The sequence below is a fragment of the Clupea harengus genome, chromosome 2, assembly GCF_900700415.2.
Source record: "Clupea harengus chromosome 2, Ch_v2.0.2, whole genome shotgun sequence".
Lineage (NCBI taxonomy): Eukaryota > Metazoa > Chordata > Actinopteri > Clupeiformes > Clupeidae > Clupea > Clupea harengus.
Genome location: NC_045153.1, coordinates 29,133,357 through 29,147,839, shown reverse-complemented (window position 1 = coordinate 29,147,839; position 14,483 = coordinate 29,133,357). Strand labels below are relative to the sequence as shown.

Genomic DNA, 14,483 nt, shown 5'->3' with positions numbered 1-14,483 from the left:
GATTGTTTCATTATGGGGCTGTAACCCACTTGTGCTGAAGGAACTGATGGCAGACAGCATCGCTGCTATGGAAAGAGATAAAGCAACAGAGGAAGAAAGATGGACAGAATGAAGGTGAGAGAGAGAGAGAGAGATAGATAGATCTCTGCTGACTCTTGGCCACATCTGCTGCTGCTGCTGCTGTCAGAGGGGGTGGGTGGGTAGGGTGGGGGTAAGCGATGGAGTCTTTGGAGCCATAAAGAATACGGGGATCTGATCCAAGCACAGATAAATGTCACAGTGCTGGACATCTTATGTGTTCGCTGGCTGAAGCCAAGAGGTCTTCAATCAACTCAGCCCCTTTGCCCATCTGCACCCAGAGAGAGAGAGAGAGAGAGAGAGAGAGAGAGAGAGAGAGAGAGAGAGAGAGAGAGAGAGAGAGAGAGAGAGAGAGAGAGAGAGAGATGAAAGGCCAGGGATGCGCTAGACACCCATTCTTCTCTTTTTCAGTGGATGGGTGACAAGCTCCACACATCCAGAAGGAATGAAAAAGAGCCGGGGAGAGAAAACATAGCGCTGCAGAAATATAGGCTTAAACAAAGAGCCTTCAGGCTAGCCTTTTTTACACTCATTGTTTTTGAAAACTAAAGAGGTGCCTGCTGTGTGAGCTGGCAGTGGGTACTGGGCCTGTTGTTGTCAGAGACAGCGAGAGGGTGAGTTAGGAGTTAAAGGGAAGAGAGCCGTGGCCATATTCTCTACCGGTGGAGTTAACCTGTTGGAGCAATGCAGGGGGTGAACCAGTGCGATGCTACTGTAGTGCTCCAATTCAACGGCAGCCTCAAACAGTGAACAGTGCCTTCAGAGAGGCCTGGGACAGGGCAGAAGAGAGAGCAGGCCAGCTAGACACAGACGAGCATGTCACCTTGCAATACTATTGGAACTTTTTTTTTTTTTTTTCGTTTTTAAACAAGACTGTATTTTTTTTTATAATATATAATATATCTATAGATTTTTGTATCATATATAAATCTACTATGAACAGAACATATAGTAAATACACAATTGTTGTAGTCATTATACAAAGTAGAAACATTTCTGCACCCCTCCCCTCCCTCCATTAGAGCCCCCAGCTCAGGAAAAGGCTGCTCTCTCAGAAAACAAAAACAAAAACAACAAAAGAAGTCGACTCACTGGAACCATAAGCATGTGAAACACATTGTCAACTGTACACAGTGTAACAGAGAAAAAAATGCTAAATTAGAAAAGGGTAACAACAACAACAACGAAAAAAAGAGAGCTCACTTCGGCAAATAAAAACAAAACAAAACAAAACAGACAATATTGACAAAAAGGGCAAAGCTGAACATGGAGAACACACTCAGAATGGAGTAGTCATGTGGGATGTGGAAAATATCAAAAAAAGAGGACAATAAACACAATAATAAACAACAGCAATGATCGCTTCCTTCCTCCATGTTCCGCCACCCCCCCCTCCCCTGAGCCTGTCCCTCATGTCTGTCACCGGAGACGGATATGGACACGTTTCACCGCAAAACTGGGTTTAAGGTAGTCGCCCGAAGGCTGTGGGGGGTAGGGTTGAGGCAAACACACTCCTGCCCACCCTACCTATTAAAAAAAAAAAAAAAAAAATGTCCATCCAATCTACCTGACCATCAATGACAGAACCGCGCAAGAAGGTTCTGGAGTGGTCGCGTCAAATGACCCCCCACAGCATGCACCCTTGTGTGTGTATACAGACCTATGTGCCATATCTATGCTTTGATACACAGACACACGCATGTGTACCTCCTTAGAAAAGAAAAATAAAGATGTGGTCAATTTTTTTTCTTAAAGATTTCCATGCAGATTGTCTGAGATGTGTACAATATGTCTATATATGTGTATATATATTTCTATATATATATATTTATTCATTTATTTTATTATATTTTCTCACAGTCCTTTCAGAAAAAGGTTTTTGCAATGTTGGTCTGGAGAATTAGCTGGTGGTCAGATTACTTCCTTGTTAGCGTCACGTGACACCCACATGCTCAGTAGCACCTGCCACTCCTGAAAACGTCTGCGTTTTGCCGACTGTGCGAAAGCGCCTAATGGGAGAAAGGTTAACCCTACACACGGTCACAAGAACAATCACCAGGTGGCACATCTGAAGGCTCAATGGCAAAAACAAAGAAGAGAGAAAAAGATTTCTGAAAATGGTAACCAGCCCTTGTTTCAAAGGAGTTTCTTTAAAAATGGTCCATCTGCTAAGTGATGTGTTTTTAAGAGTCGGTGGTCTCCGCTGTATAGTGCCCTTATTTGGATTATATAAGAATCTGAAAACCATGACATTCAAAACACTCAAAGTCAGACAGACTCTGACTTTTTTTGAAAGAGAGTATGCAAAATATAAATAGTTGTGTCATTTTTTACGCTTCTAATAAACCACAAAGAGATTTGTTTTGCGTATTAAAAAATAACCTTTCATAACTTATCTCCTACACTTGCAGTTAATGGCACAGACTTAATCTGCTTGATAGCAAATTCATGCTTTGGAATTATATATATATATGTTTAAGTTCCTTTTTCAGTTTAACGTCTATGGCCTGAACAGCATTCAAATTCTGCAGATGGAAAGTTGCTCTACTAAACCGCATGCTAATTAACTCTTCACAGGAAGTGATATGTATTTTGGTTGAGTTTTTTTTCCCTTAATGCAAGAAGCTACATTGGGCAATGTTAACCTTCAGAAGCACCGCAGAGCGAAAAACCTGAAATCTGCTTCAACTACGTTTGCTCTGGTTCAACTGGCAACTACCTTACAAGCCATATATAGTGTGTTTCCTCTGGACAGCAAAGAGACTGAAAGTAAGCAAAATGAAAGGAAACAGAGTTAAATAAAACAAAATAAGAGGAAACTAAGGAGGAATAACGATCAAATGACGTGTATGTGCGTGTGTGTGTGCGTGTGCATGTGTGTGTGAAAACACAAAGCTGTGCGTAGGGCATTCCTGGTAAACATGCTGAGGGTTCTTCCTGTTCGTTGGCCAACCAACGGCCTTCGCCACTCATCTCACCCCTCCAAAAATACAGAGAGAGGGAGGGAGGAGAGAGGAGAGGGTCTTTCTCATTCTGTCATAAGTTTAAGGCAATGTTCTTCTGAATTCATCACAAAAATCCAACGGCTTTCCACACAAAAATAAAAAAAGGCACAAACTCTTCAAGGGTCCATGTTCCACATGCAAGTTTTTTTTTTTGTTGTGTCCCCAACGGAATCCCGGTCCCCTCCAGTGAATTCCGAGTCTTCTCCCATCGAACACAAGGCCTCCAACACACAGCTTTTCAGGGTCAAAATAAACGACTCCTCTCCCCCAACAGTCTCATTCGATTTATGTCCTTTTTTCTTCTTAAATCAGACAATGTAAATCACCATCATGATATTTTATCATCATCAAGCAGTAACTTTCCAATTGTACAGAATAAAAAAAAAAGCTTCTGTTGCTTTGTCTCTTTAAAAGCACAGAATAGACAAAACAAACAAATGGAGGAGAAAAAAAAAAAGAGTTAGAGAGAGAGAGAGAGAGAGAGAGAGAGAGAGAGAGAGAGAGAGAGAGAGAGAGAAAAGGTCACAGACGACGTTACTCTCGGCGGCTAAACCCGCGTCTGGTCATGCAGACGTTTCAGGGAGGCTGCTGGAGAGCTTGTCCGTTAGTTAGTTAGTTAGTTTGTTTGTTTTCCGTTGTGTTGCGCTGTGTTCGTCTCAAAGCACCGGCGCTCAGCATCTACATCTCAAGGAAGGTGGGGAAAGTAATGATGTTGCCGTGGGAGGGATAAAGAGCTGGTCGGCGGTCAAATCAGCCGCGTCCCGTCCGAAACCCAGGCCCAGGCGGCGTCCCTCTTAGTGGACACAGCGGGTGGAGCGTCAACCTGGTACGAGACACCCCACCTTCTGGGGACAGATCCCAGCCCCCCTCCCACCCACCCCCCCCCCACACACACACACACTTTTCCCGTCCCCATTTTTGAACAAAGACTGCTTCAAAACGGCCAGGGGGTATTTACGGGGGTAGGGGTTGGGGTGTGGGGGGGTTAGAGTCTTTTTGACGTGTTTGGTTGCAGGTTCGGTTTCCTCTTGAGGATGATGGTATGGTTTTGTGGGAGGTGTGAGATGTCGTTCGGTACGCCGTTCGTCGGGTCTGCAGCCACAAACGGAGGAATAGGAGGAGCCAGAGAGGGGCCGGCGCGGGGCCCGTCAAGCACAGGAGGTCACCACGACAACCGCTGCACACGCCACTCTACAACGGCGCCTCCTCCTCCATCGGCTCATCCTCAGGCCTGTGGAAAAGACATCATAACCATCATCATCATCATCATCATCATCATCATCATCATCATCATCATTGTCTTCACCAAAGAGAAATCACTCATATCAAACATGACAAATCCCCTGCAAATGCGACTGAATATATTGTGTGGTGATTTAGTCCAGTTTTTATAGCCAATAATTGCTGTGTCATCATAGAGGTTCATGTAATAGAACAATAGACGGTTAGACGAATTGCTGACTATTTTAATAACCTCATAATACATAAAAAGTTTCAATCCATCTTTCCCTTTGTCCCTGATATGCGACCACACACTCAGTAGCTGAAGTGAAGACACTATCATTATATAACACAAACACCAAAAGTCATAATCTCCTCCACTCCCCGCCCAGCCCAGCCCAGCAAGTTTACAAAGCCAGCCAAGTCTTTCACTGATAATCAATATCAATAAAAATCAAATGGTGTCGATTGGTTCTGAGTGTGGCATGAATTTATGTGTGTGTGTGTGGGGGGTGGGGGTGGTGGTGAAGTGAGAGAGAGAAAGAAAGAGAGAGGGAAAGATCTGGAATATCCCGCATCTGTGCTCAATGCTGCCTGTGTGTTTTCAATTAGGGCTCTGGCAGTGAGCTGCTCTCAGAAGCACAGCTCTGCTGGACCAGTGCCGCCTCACCAGCGGATATCCTCAGGGAGCTGCAGACCAGCCACACACTCAGCGCTACACACACACACAGCGCTACAGACACACACACACACACACACACACACACACATATGCAGAAGACGCATTGACTCACCACTGGGCAGGTGACACCCAGGGACAGGTACACAGGATACCCAAATCTCTCTTCCTGTCTTTTTTTCACTCTTTTTGTGCTACACACACACACACACACACACACACACACACACACACACACACACACACACACACGCCATATTAAGCAGACACAGCAAACACACAGTGCTCACCTCTTCCCAAGCTGCTTGTTGGCCACAGACAGGGAGGCCATGGCCGTGACAGTCTCAGCCTCTTCAGTCTCACACCTCTGGGCCTCCAACAGAGAGTAGCCTACCGTGGAGGCGTAACGCTGCAGACAGCGCCAGTATTTACCTGTGTGTGACACACACACACACACACACACACACACACACACACACAGAGATAAACATCCACAATGCTCAAAGGTGAATACAACAGGTGGGCAGGGTGCTTTATTGCTGGCTTCATGGGTGTGTGTGTGGATAAGGGCTGCAGGGCTGCACTCACTCTGAGTTTCCAGAACCTTCTCCATAGAGTGCACAGCATTGGGATTGGGTCTCTGCTGCAACACCTCCTCAGGGAGTGGCTCCAGCTGTGGATGCACATAACACAGAGAAAGAAAGAAAGAAAGAAAGAAAGAAAGAAAGAAAGAAAGAAAGAGAGAGAGAGAGAGAGAGAGATATTTTAGTACCAACGGATCCCCCAAACACCCTCCATCCTTAACAGAATGGTAATGCCCAGAGATCTCGGTGACATTTCAATGGGGTAGGTGTTTCAGAATGAAAGGCACGCAGGGAAAGGCAGCCAAACGGCCTTAATAAAACATAATGGAAACACTGATTGGGGAGGAAACACAGTAAACAAAGCAACAAGCACAATGAATCCCATTTGGTGCTCCGCTGTGCCGTTTCATGGCCACATTCTGTGCCAAGAGGAAACATCTGAAACCGACTCTTTTCATTTGGGGGATGTAAAGCACTGGGTGACAAAGGTGTGTGTGTGTGTGTGTGTGTGTGTGTGTGTGGTGTGTACACATGCCTAATGTCACAACAAACAGCCATCGGGTGTAGAAAAAGTCAACAACGTGGCGGTGAGATGTTTGAACACTTCCTCCCCCAGCACCAGCCACACACACACACACACACACACACACACACACACACACACACACACACACACACACACACACACACACACACACACACACACACAGTGTGATGAGGGCCAACAGATGTGTTTAACATCCCACACTGCGCTAAAAGGCCTGTCTGCACTCAAACAATGGCGTGCTTTGTGCTGAGTCACTGTGTGTGGAGTTCTGAGGTGCTCCCTCCATGTGGACGCGGCTGGCCTGAGCTGGCCTCGTGGTCCCCTGGGGAGGTGGAGGCAGAGGCAGTGCTGACTTCCACCCACCCCAACCAGGACATGACCCATCCCAGTCCCTCAACACCACAGCGGTCCAGCACGCAACAGACTGGAGTCAAGTCCATTGTCAGGCTCAGGCACAGACTCGGATGGAAACTCATGGTGAAGGTAGTGACAGAGAGAGGGGCTGAAGAGGAGAATGCTGAAATAAAGGCAGTAAGAAGTCTCCCTCCTGCCACCCTGCTACCCCCACCTCGTGAAAAATTGTATGCCACAAAAAGAATGCCAGACCAAAATAAGGAGGAAAAATAAGTGTGCAAGTATAGGCAATGAAATGTTAGAGCGAGCCAGGAACACAGAAGAAACAGAGAGAGAGAGAGAGAGAGAGAGAGAGAGAGAGAGAGCGAGAGCGTCATGCCTTTGGGCCAAGCTGGAAGCTTTGGTTTAATTAAAACAAATATGAGGAGGAAGGGGCCGGGGGGGGGGGGGCTGAGGGGACGGCGGGCGGGCGGGGCAGGCCGGAGAGAGGGATACTTTAATCCAGCTGTGGCACGACACGCGGGCCCATCAAAAACCCTCCCAAAAGCCCCAGCGCTTTCCGCCAGCCTGGGTCCGCACGGAGCCGGCTCAGCCACTACGCGTGTGCTCTCTCTCTCTCTGATTCTGACACACACACACACACACACACACACACACACACACACACACACACACACACATCTGCAACATCACACGCACGCATTCTAACCTGCCATAACTGACCAGACAGAACGCTGAGAGAGTGAGAGGGACTGGAAGGAAGAAGGAAAAGTGAGAGCTCCATGGACCATCAAACAGAAGTCAAATCTTAATTATAAGAAGTATCTTACACACACACACACACACACACACACACACACACACACACACACACACACACACACACACACACACAATACACACACAAACGTATACACACCCCACTATGTCCTGAGTCCAGAGCCACCATTGAGTGGGTGGATGGGGCAGGGAGAGAGGCAGCAGAGAGAGGCAGCAGCAGCTTCAGCGGGAGGCTGAGGTAAGCCCCAGGCCTACAGCGCTGCCAGAGCCCACAATTCAGCCTGGACAACAGCAGGCTTTGTTCAGCCACTGGCATCCCTCCTGCTGCCATCTCCGGGTGAAACCTCACTGATGCCCCACACAGCATGGACACACACGCCGCTCTCTTTACCCTTCCTGCCTCCTCAGACCAAACACTTTATGAGGGGCACTCTTGAATTGTTCGACGACACGGGCTGGTACAATTCAGGGTGTATGGAGTTGTGTTTGAGAGTGTGGAATGTGCACATGAGACTTGTGGTGTGTTTGTGGTGTGTACTTGTGTGTGTGTGTTTACACGTGGCATATTAAATGTTGTAGATGTGTGTGTGTGTGTGTGTGTGTGGCCAGGTGGTCACTCTCCCCTATTCCACTTGTTTATTATGGATCCCTTCCAGTCCCTATCGACTCGGCCATCTCCCACTTTCCCCCCTGCATCCCCCTTTCCTTCCCTCTCTCCCATGAGCTGTTTTCAGACATGCACTGCAAACCTGAGGTGATCTAGACATTACCCGGAGGGGCTGTATGTGAGAATGCAAATGTCCAAATCAGTTGGACCGGACATTACACAGACTCTTCTCTGCCAGCTCCCTGGTACTTAGTCTGTGTAGAGCGAGTGGGCACGTTGATGACACCCCTTGGGACATGTTGCTGGAACAAATGATACATACTGCACTAGTCAGTTTTAAAATTTAAATACATAATACAACCACCTAGCTACCTAGCCATAACTAGCTAGATAGCTAGCTAGCTACACTGAATAGCAACACTCTCTCCTGAATTTGAATGCAGTTCAATGCATTTCCAGAGAGAAGTAATTGTTCATGTTTGTTAGCTATGTAGCTAACTTCACAATTGAAAACTTGCTACTGGTTATCAGCTACGTTTTGCCAGTCATTGTAGCTAGCTTCAAACCAGCTTTCCCCGAGCTCACCAACGTCTAGCAAACTTGTTTAGTTCTGTAACCTGGTAACCACAAAACCAGGAACGCCCACAAGCAAACCAGCGACAAGGGTTTGTCTCTTTCCTGTGTCATCCGTGAGACCGTACGGTAAACCAAATGCAGTATTTCCAGTAAGTGATGACGCGTCTGACACTGACAATCATCTGATGAAAGTGAAAGGGCAACACCAGACAATGTCCGGAACTGATTCCCCCTCTCCTCTTGCTGAAGCGCCTGTCTCCTGGCCTGGCATCGGCAGGAGCGTGAGTGGGACTGGGGGGGTTGGGGATAGGGGTGGCTGGGGGTTGGGGGTAGCTGTCCATCAGGCTGACAGACGGTCCTGCCGCACGCCCATAAACTTTAATGGGTCTTGTCAGCCCGCTCTGGGCTGCCTGGCAGGTATGAAACACATGGCGCTCGTCGGCATCCACCGTGACACTGGGGGGGGGGGGGGGGGTTTATTTGGGTTTCCCTCTCTTTTTGCTCTCTTTTTCCTCTCCTCTCTCTTTTTCCTCATCCTCTCTTTATTCAACAACACCCCCACTTGTGTCGTGAAAGCCGTTTCCCTTCATATTCCCTCAATTCAGGGAAAAAGGATGATCATGAGTGAGTGACAGGGGAAAAAAAAAAGTGACTGAGAAAGAATTGAAGGCATTAGACAAGGAGCGAGTGATGGAGCCAAACAGTGGGGGGAAGTGAGTGAAAAGAAAGGAGGAGGGAAGAGTGAAAGTGAGAGAGGAGTTGTGCTGGGATGGCAGCCGTAAGCCTGTCTACTACAGTCAAAATGCCATTTGTCTGGCGAGTATGTGGCACGGCCTTTGAGCTCGCGAGGAGGCAGCCAGCCCGACGAGGACACCACGCAAACCAGAGGAATGCGCTCCACACTCCATGAGGAGGAATGCGCTCCACACACAAGGGCTTCGCGAGACTAACCAAAAAACTCGGCAGGAAATTTGACTTGTTCGGCAGACTACACAAGAGGGCATTCACGAGCGTTTTCCTTTACTGTGCTGTTTAAAAAAAAAATAAATGGTTTGATGAGGTCGGTTTACTGTGTGTGCTGGACCGCATTCACCAAAAACTTTGAATCAGATTGTTGCCGACCTTCCTGCCCTGTTTGAATTTCCAAAGCACACAGGACTCCACGCACTAGGTGAAGCGAGGCATGTTTACAGTAACTATTGTGTTAACATCAGCATAACCTCATCGCCGAATGGGAACATTTAGCCTATTAGGCTGTTGTTTATCAAATAATTGCTAACGACCACAATTTGGAGCGCAACATCTGTTTGCACACATTCATCAATTAGTCATGAGTTCAGAGGTGACTAATGTCGGAGCCAATGCATCATTCATGAGCTATTCAACTATAAAGGCCTGGAGATTACTCACCGAAACCTGGAACTAAAAAAAGAGGCTTGTAAAGTCAGCACGGCATTTATCATCTCTCTCTCTCTCTCTCTCTCTCTCTCTCTCTCTCTCTCTCTCTCTCCCTCCCTCCAGTTCTCCTTATTACCCCCTCTCTCTTTTTCTCTCTCTCTCCATACCCACAAATCGGACCCACTTTTAAAAGGGAATACAATCCTCATTATAGCCAAAGACTTCTTGTCTTTTACCTACCAATAAAAGAGGAGGATATTTCTCACTCTGGAGCCAGCAGTAAAATGCTTGATGTAATGACCACTCTCTTGTGCGCTCTGTCTGTGTGTGTCTCTCTCTCACACACACACACACACACACACACACACACACACACACACACACACACACACAGTTACACCAAACAGTTGTAAAGTAAACTCCTCTGTGAGCATTCTGCCTTGAGAGGAATCTGGGGGGCGGGCCTGTCAAGAGTGCTGTCCAGTCGGATATTGCAAGGCGAGGGGGAGAGTGGGAGAGAGATGGAGGGGAGGAGAGAGGAGAGGGGAGAGGAGAGGGAAGAGTCTGGTTAGCTGTGGTGCTGAAGGGGGCTGTTTTGGGTCAGGCAGGCCTTGCTAACGCGTGGGCTCGTGACTCTGCATCTGAGTCGGCAGCGGCACTGCGTAGAGGTTGGGGTAGCTGACACAGCTGCGGTCCCTGGAGTGAGTTTGGCTACGTTTCCTCCCCACACACACACACACACAGTCAGACACTCCCAGAACACACACACACACACACACACACACACACACACACACACACACACACACACACACACACACACACACACACACACACACACACACACACACACACACACACAGAGTATAGATACGCATACACATCAACATACCAATGCAAATCCACACACAAACACACAAGCCCTTCTCCCTGCCTGTATCTGCCTCATCTACAGTCATTGGCCTACATTCCAATGCCATTACAGTGGAGGTCTTTGGTGGAGAGATTATGATAAAACACTTGCTTCCTGCCATTCTGATTAGAGACGTCGTTCCCTCCAATCTCTTCTCTTTTCTTCTTTCCTTTCCGCCCTATCTGTTATCTGGGATGTGTGTGAGTTTCCCTCTGTGGCCTGTGTGTGTGTGTGTGTGTGTGTGTGTGTGTGTGTTTCGTGGCGCTGGAGGCCATTGTGGTAATGAGCACTCGGCCTGCACTTGCTCAAGCGGGCCGTCGGACGCCGCTGCCAAAGGCTCCGCTGGAGGAGGCCATGACAAATAGAAGTGGTGTGTGTGTGTGTGTGTGTGTGTGTGTGTGTGTCCATGACAAATAGAAGTGGTGCTCCGCCAATCAAGGATGTCCGAAGTTGGCCTGGGCCGCCGCAGCTCGCTGTTTAGCATGGCGGAGACACAGTCACTCGGGCCCAATGAGCCGTGCTCTCGACACGCTTAACGACCTGCCCGCGCTGGATGTTTGGTTGGTTGGTGTGTGTGTGTGTGTGTGTGTCAGTGTGTGTGTGTGTGTGTCAGTGTGTGAGTGTGTGCGTTCATCAATGAAAGGGAGAGTGAGAGAGAGGAGGAGAGAGAATGTATGTTGACTTTAGCTGTGTGTTGTGCTGTGTGGGTAAGTGTGCCGGAATAAGCGTGTGCGTGTGAGCCAATGTTTTCCTTGGTTCAGTGTTGTGATGTTGATTGGGGGGTGCCTGTGTGTGTGTAAGAGTTGTACAAATCTCTGTGTGTGTGTGTGTGTGTGTGTGAGTCTGTGTGTGAGTCTGTGTGTGTGTGTGTGAGTCTGTGTGTGTGTGTGTGAGTCTGTGTGTGTGTGTGTGTGTGTGTGTGTGTGTGTGTGTGTGTGTGTGTGTGACAGAGAGACCTCTAGTGAAACCGGACTCTGACGCTGGTTTATGACAATGGCTTCCTCCCTACTTCAAATGATTCCCAATTTCCTTTGATTACCCGATCTGTCTCCCTCTCCCTGACCCCGTCTGCCAGAGGTGTGAGCCTAACTGCTTTCACATGTGGGCCACTGACAGGGTCCCCAGGCGGAGGAGAGGTGGGCCGCCATGGGTCACAAACACAGCAGCGATAGAGAGAGGCGAGCAGGAAAAACTAAATACAAGAGAGAGAGAGGGGAGTTAAATAATAAGACCATGGGCGAGAGGGAAAGGACGAGAGATATTTATATATATATATATATATAGAGAGAGAGAGAGAGAGAGAGAGAGAGAGAGAGAGAGAGAGAGAGAGAGAGAGAGAGAGAAAGAGAGAGAGAGAAAGAGAGAGAGAGAGAGAGAGAGAGAGAGAGAAAGAGCAATAAGACACCAGGCTGGTACCGCTGTCTACACCCCAGTCACCCCACTGAACATCACACGGTTTCCCCTGCTGTGAGCGCTCGACAGGGCGCCCTGAAACAGGATCCCCAAACAGGCCGAGCTCACGCTCTCTCTCCGATCGCTCCGCTCCGTTTCCCAGCCTCCAACTCATTTATGCCCGCTCTGCTATGACAACACGTGCTCCCCGGGGGGGAACCAGTGGGGGGGTGAAGAGAGTTGGGGCGCACAGCAGCCCTTTCCCTTCCCAGAATGCAGTGAGCGGTGACCCCCGAGTCCTCCTCAGACGCCGGCACAGGTAAAGCGATTACCGTTATTGCATTAAGGCTCCCAGTTTGCCTAGTGCCCCCCTCCAATCATCCTCCCCCACCCTCTCACCCCCCCCCCCCCCCCAAAGCAAACGTTGGTTCAGCTCAGAGTTGTTAAGCTCTATTTTCTCTGACAGGTTTTGGAAACGGTGGAGAGCTTTTTTCTCTATACCTTTTTCTCCATCCTATGCCTTATTCATCTTGTCCCTGTGGGGGGAGGAGGTGAAGGGTGGAGGAGGTGGCGGGTGGAGAAGGGGCATTTTGTGGGCCAAGTGAGTGAGTTGCACCACCACCACCACCGCTCCGAAACGAAAAACCCGGGGTGTTTTTTGCAGTCACCATGACCGAGCGCGTCTGTGGCTTCCTGGTGCGGGGGCCTGTGAGAGCGCACACTTTACGAGCGGGATCATCCTGTGTTATTGTTTTGTTTATTTTCCTTCTCATCCAAGAAAATCCGCATGGAGCAGAGCCATTGGATGCTTTAAAGAGTTCCGGGAACATATTTTTACAGCCTCGTCGAGAGAGAGCTGTGATAAGGGCTTCAGGAAAAGAGAGAGAGTGTGTGTGTGAGAGAGAGAGAGAGTGAAAGAGAGAGTGAGAGAGTGAGAGAGTGAAAGAGAGAGAGAGAGAGTGAGAGAGAGAGAAAGAGAGAGAGAGAGAGTGAGAGAGAGAGAAAGAGAGAGAGAGAGTGAGAAAGAGAGAGAGAGTGAAAGAGAGAGTGAGAGAGTGAAAGCGAGAGAGAGAGAGAGAGAGAGAGAGAGAGAGTGAGAGAGAGAGCACCCTACCTACCTTCAGAGAATGAGACCAACCATTTCTATGACATGCATCTTCCTTGTGGTGACCTATGGCAGCCAAGCAGGAGGCTATGTACAGTTAGCAGAAGTGTTTACGGCGCGCACACACACACACACACACACACACACACACACACACACACACACACACACACACACACACACACACACACTGGTGATCAGGCCTCATCCAAGGCAGGCGTGATTCTTTCAGCAGCTCTCTCTCTCTCTCTCTCTCTCTCTCTCTCTCTCTCTCCAGTAAACACACCAGTGGGGCGTGTCTGCGGAGTGCCCGGTCACCCTCTCAAAATACATCAGCTCTCCGCGCCAGAGGAAGGCCTGCTGGCTACATTTAGACGAGGACTATGGTGGCACGTCTCTCCCTGCTTCACCACAAAACCACTCAGTGGCGCTATGGCCAATGTGGGCAGTGCCGCTAAAAGCCCATAACGGCATTAGCAGATGAGCCAGCACCTGGTTATTTACCCATTCCACCGGGTTTTTGGCTGTTGTCCACAGCGCGTTCACGGCACCATGCTTGTTTAACCACGCCGCCACCACCCAATGTCCCTGCACGGTGGCGTTGGTGGAGTCCGCATAAGTGCATCTGCAGATGGGACAGAGCCTGGGGACGCAGGACACAAACGAGCGCCTGGAGGTGGCCTCAGCTGGATGGCCTATTGTTTGTTTGCAGTGTTTGTGCACAAATCATACGCCCACGCGCGCTTGTGTGTTTCCCAGAGCAACGGCTCCCCTTTTTTTTTTTTCCCAGACGACTGCAGCTCTCTCACACTGCAACGCTGAAAACAGGCAAGTAAAAGGACTACGCTTCTTCTATTAGTTAAAAATAATAGATGAACGTTTTTTTCTTTCTTTCTGTGTAATCTTGTTGCTGCCATGAATCACAGAGGATGGTTTGTATGGTTTCGGCTATGGCCAGCGCACTCCCACAATTAACCTCCGATTTTTCATCTTGACATTTGTTACTTCCTCTCTCGCCATTGCTCCACATCCCCCTCATTTGGCACTTGTGTCCACCCACGCAGGGTGTGGAACACACAGAAAGACACACAGAGAAACAGAGAGAGAGAGAGAGAGAGAGAGAGAGAAAGAGAGGGAGAAAGAAAGAGATAGAGAGAAAGCAAGATGAAGCGACTCCGCAGGGTCCTTCATGGTCAAATGAAGGGGAATGGCTGGACAGGAGACATAAAAACGCTCTCTCTCTC

At 48.6% G+C, this 14,483-nt stretch overlaps 1 protein-coding gene across 6 annotated transcripts in view; it reads right to left on the bottom strand.

The window, feature by feature from the left end:
• Window positions 1–4,029: 4,029 nt before the first annotated feature.
• Window positions 4,030–14,483, bottom strand: part of hdac4 (histone deacetylase 4) — a 161,366-nt gene continuing 150,912 nt past the window's right edge. For all 6 annotated transcript variants that reach the window (XM_031560032.2, XM_031560027.2, XM_031560040.2 and 3 more), the window contains 3 exons: window positions 5,572–5,656; window positions 5,274–5,415; window positions 4,030–4,314 (listed from right to left, as the gene is read on the bottom strand). In XM_031560032.2, the coding sequence (XP_031415892.1) occupies window positions 4,275–4,314; window positions 5,274–5,415; window positions 5,572–5,656 (267 nt within the window). In that variant the 3' untranslated portion in view covers window positions 4,030–4,274. The remainder of the gene's footprint in view (window positions 4,315–5,273; window positions 5,416–5,571; window positions 5,657–14,483) is intronic.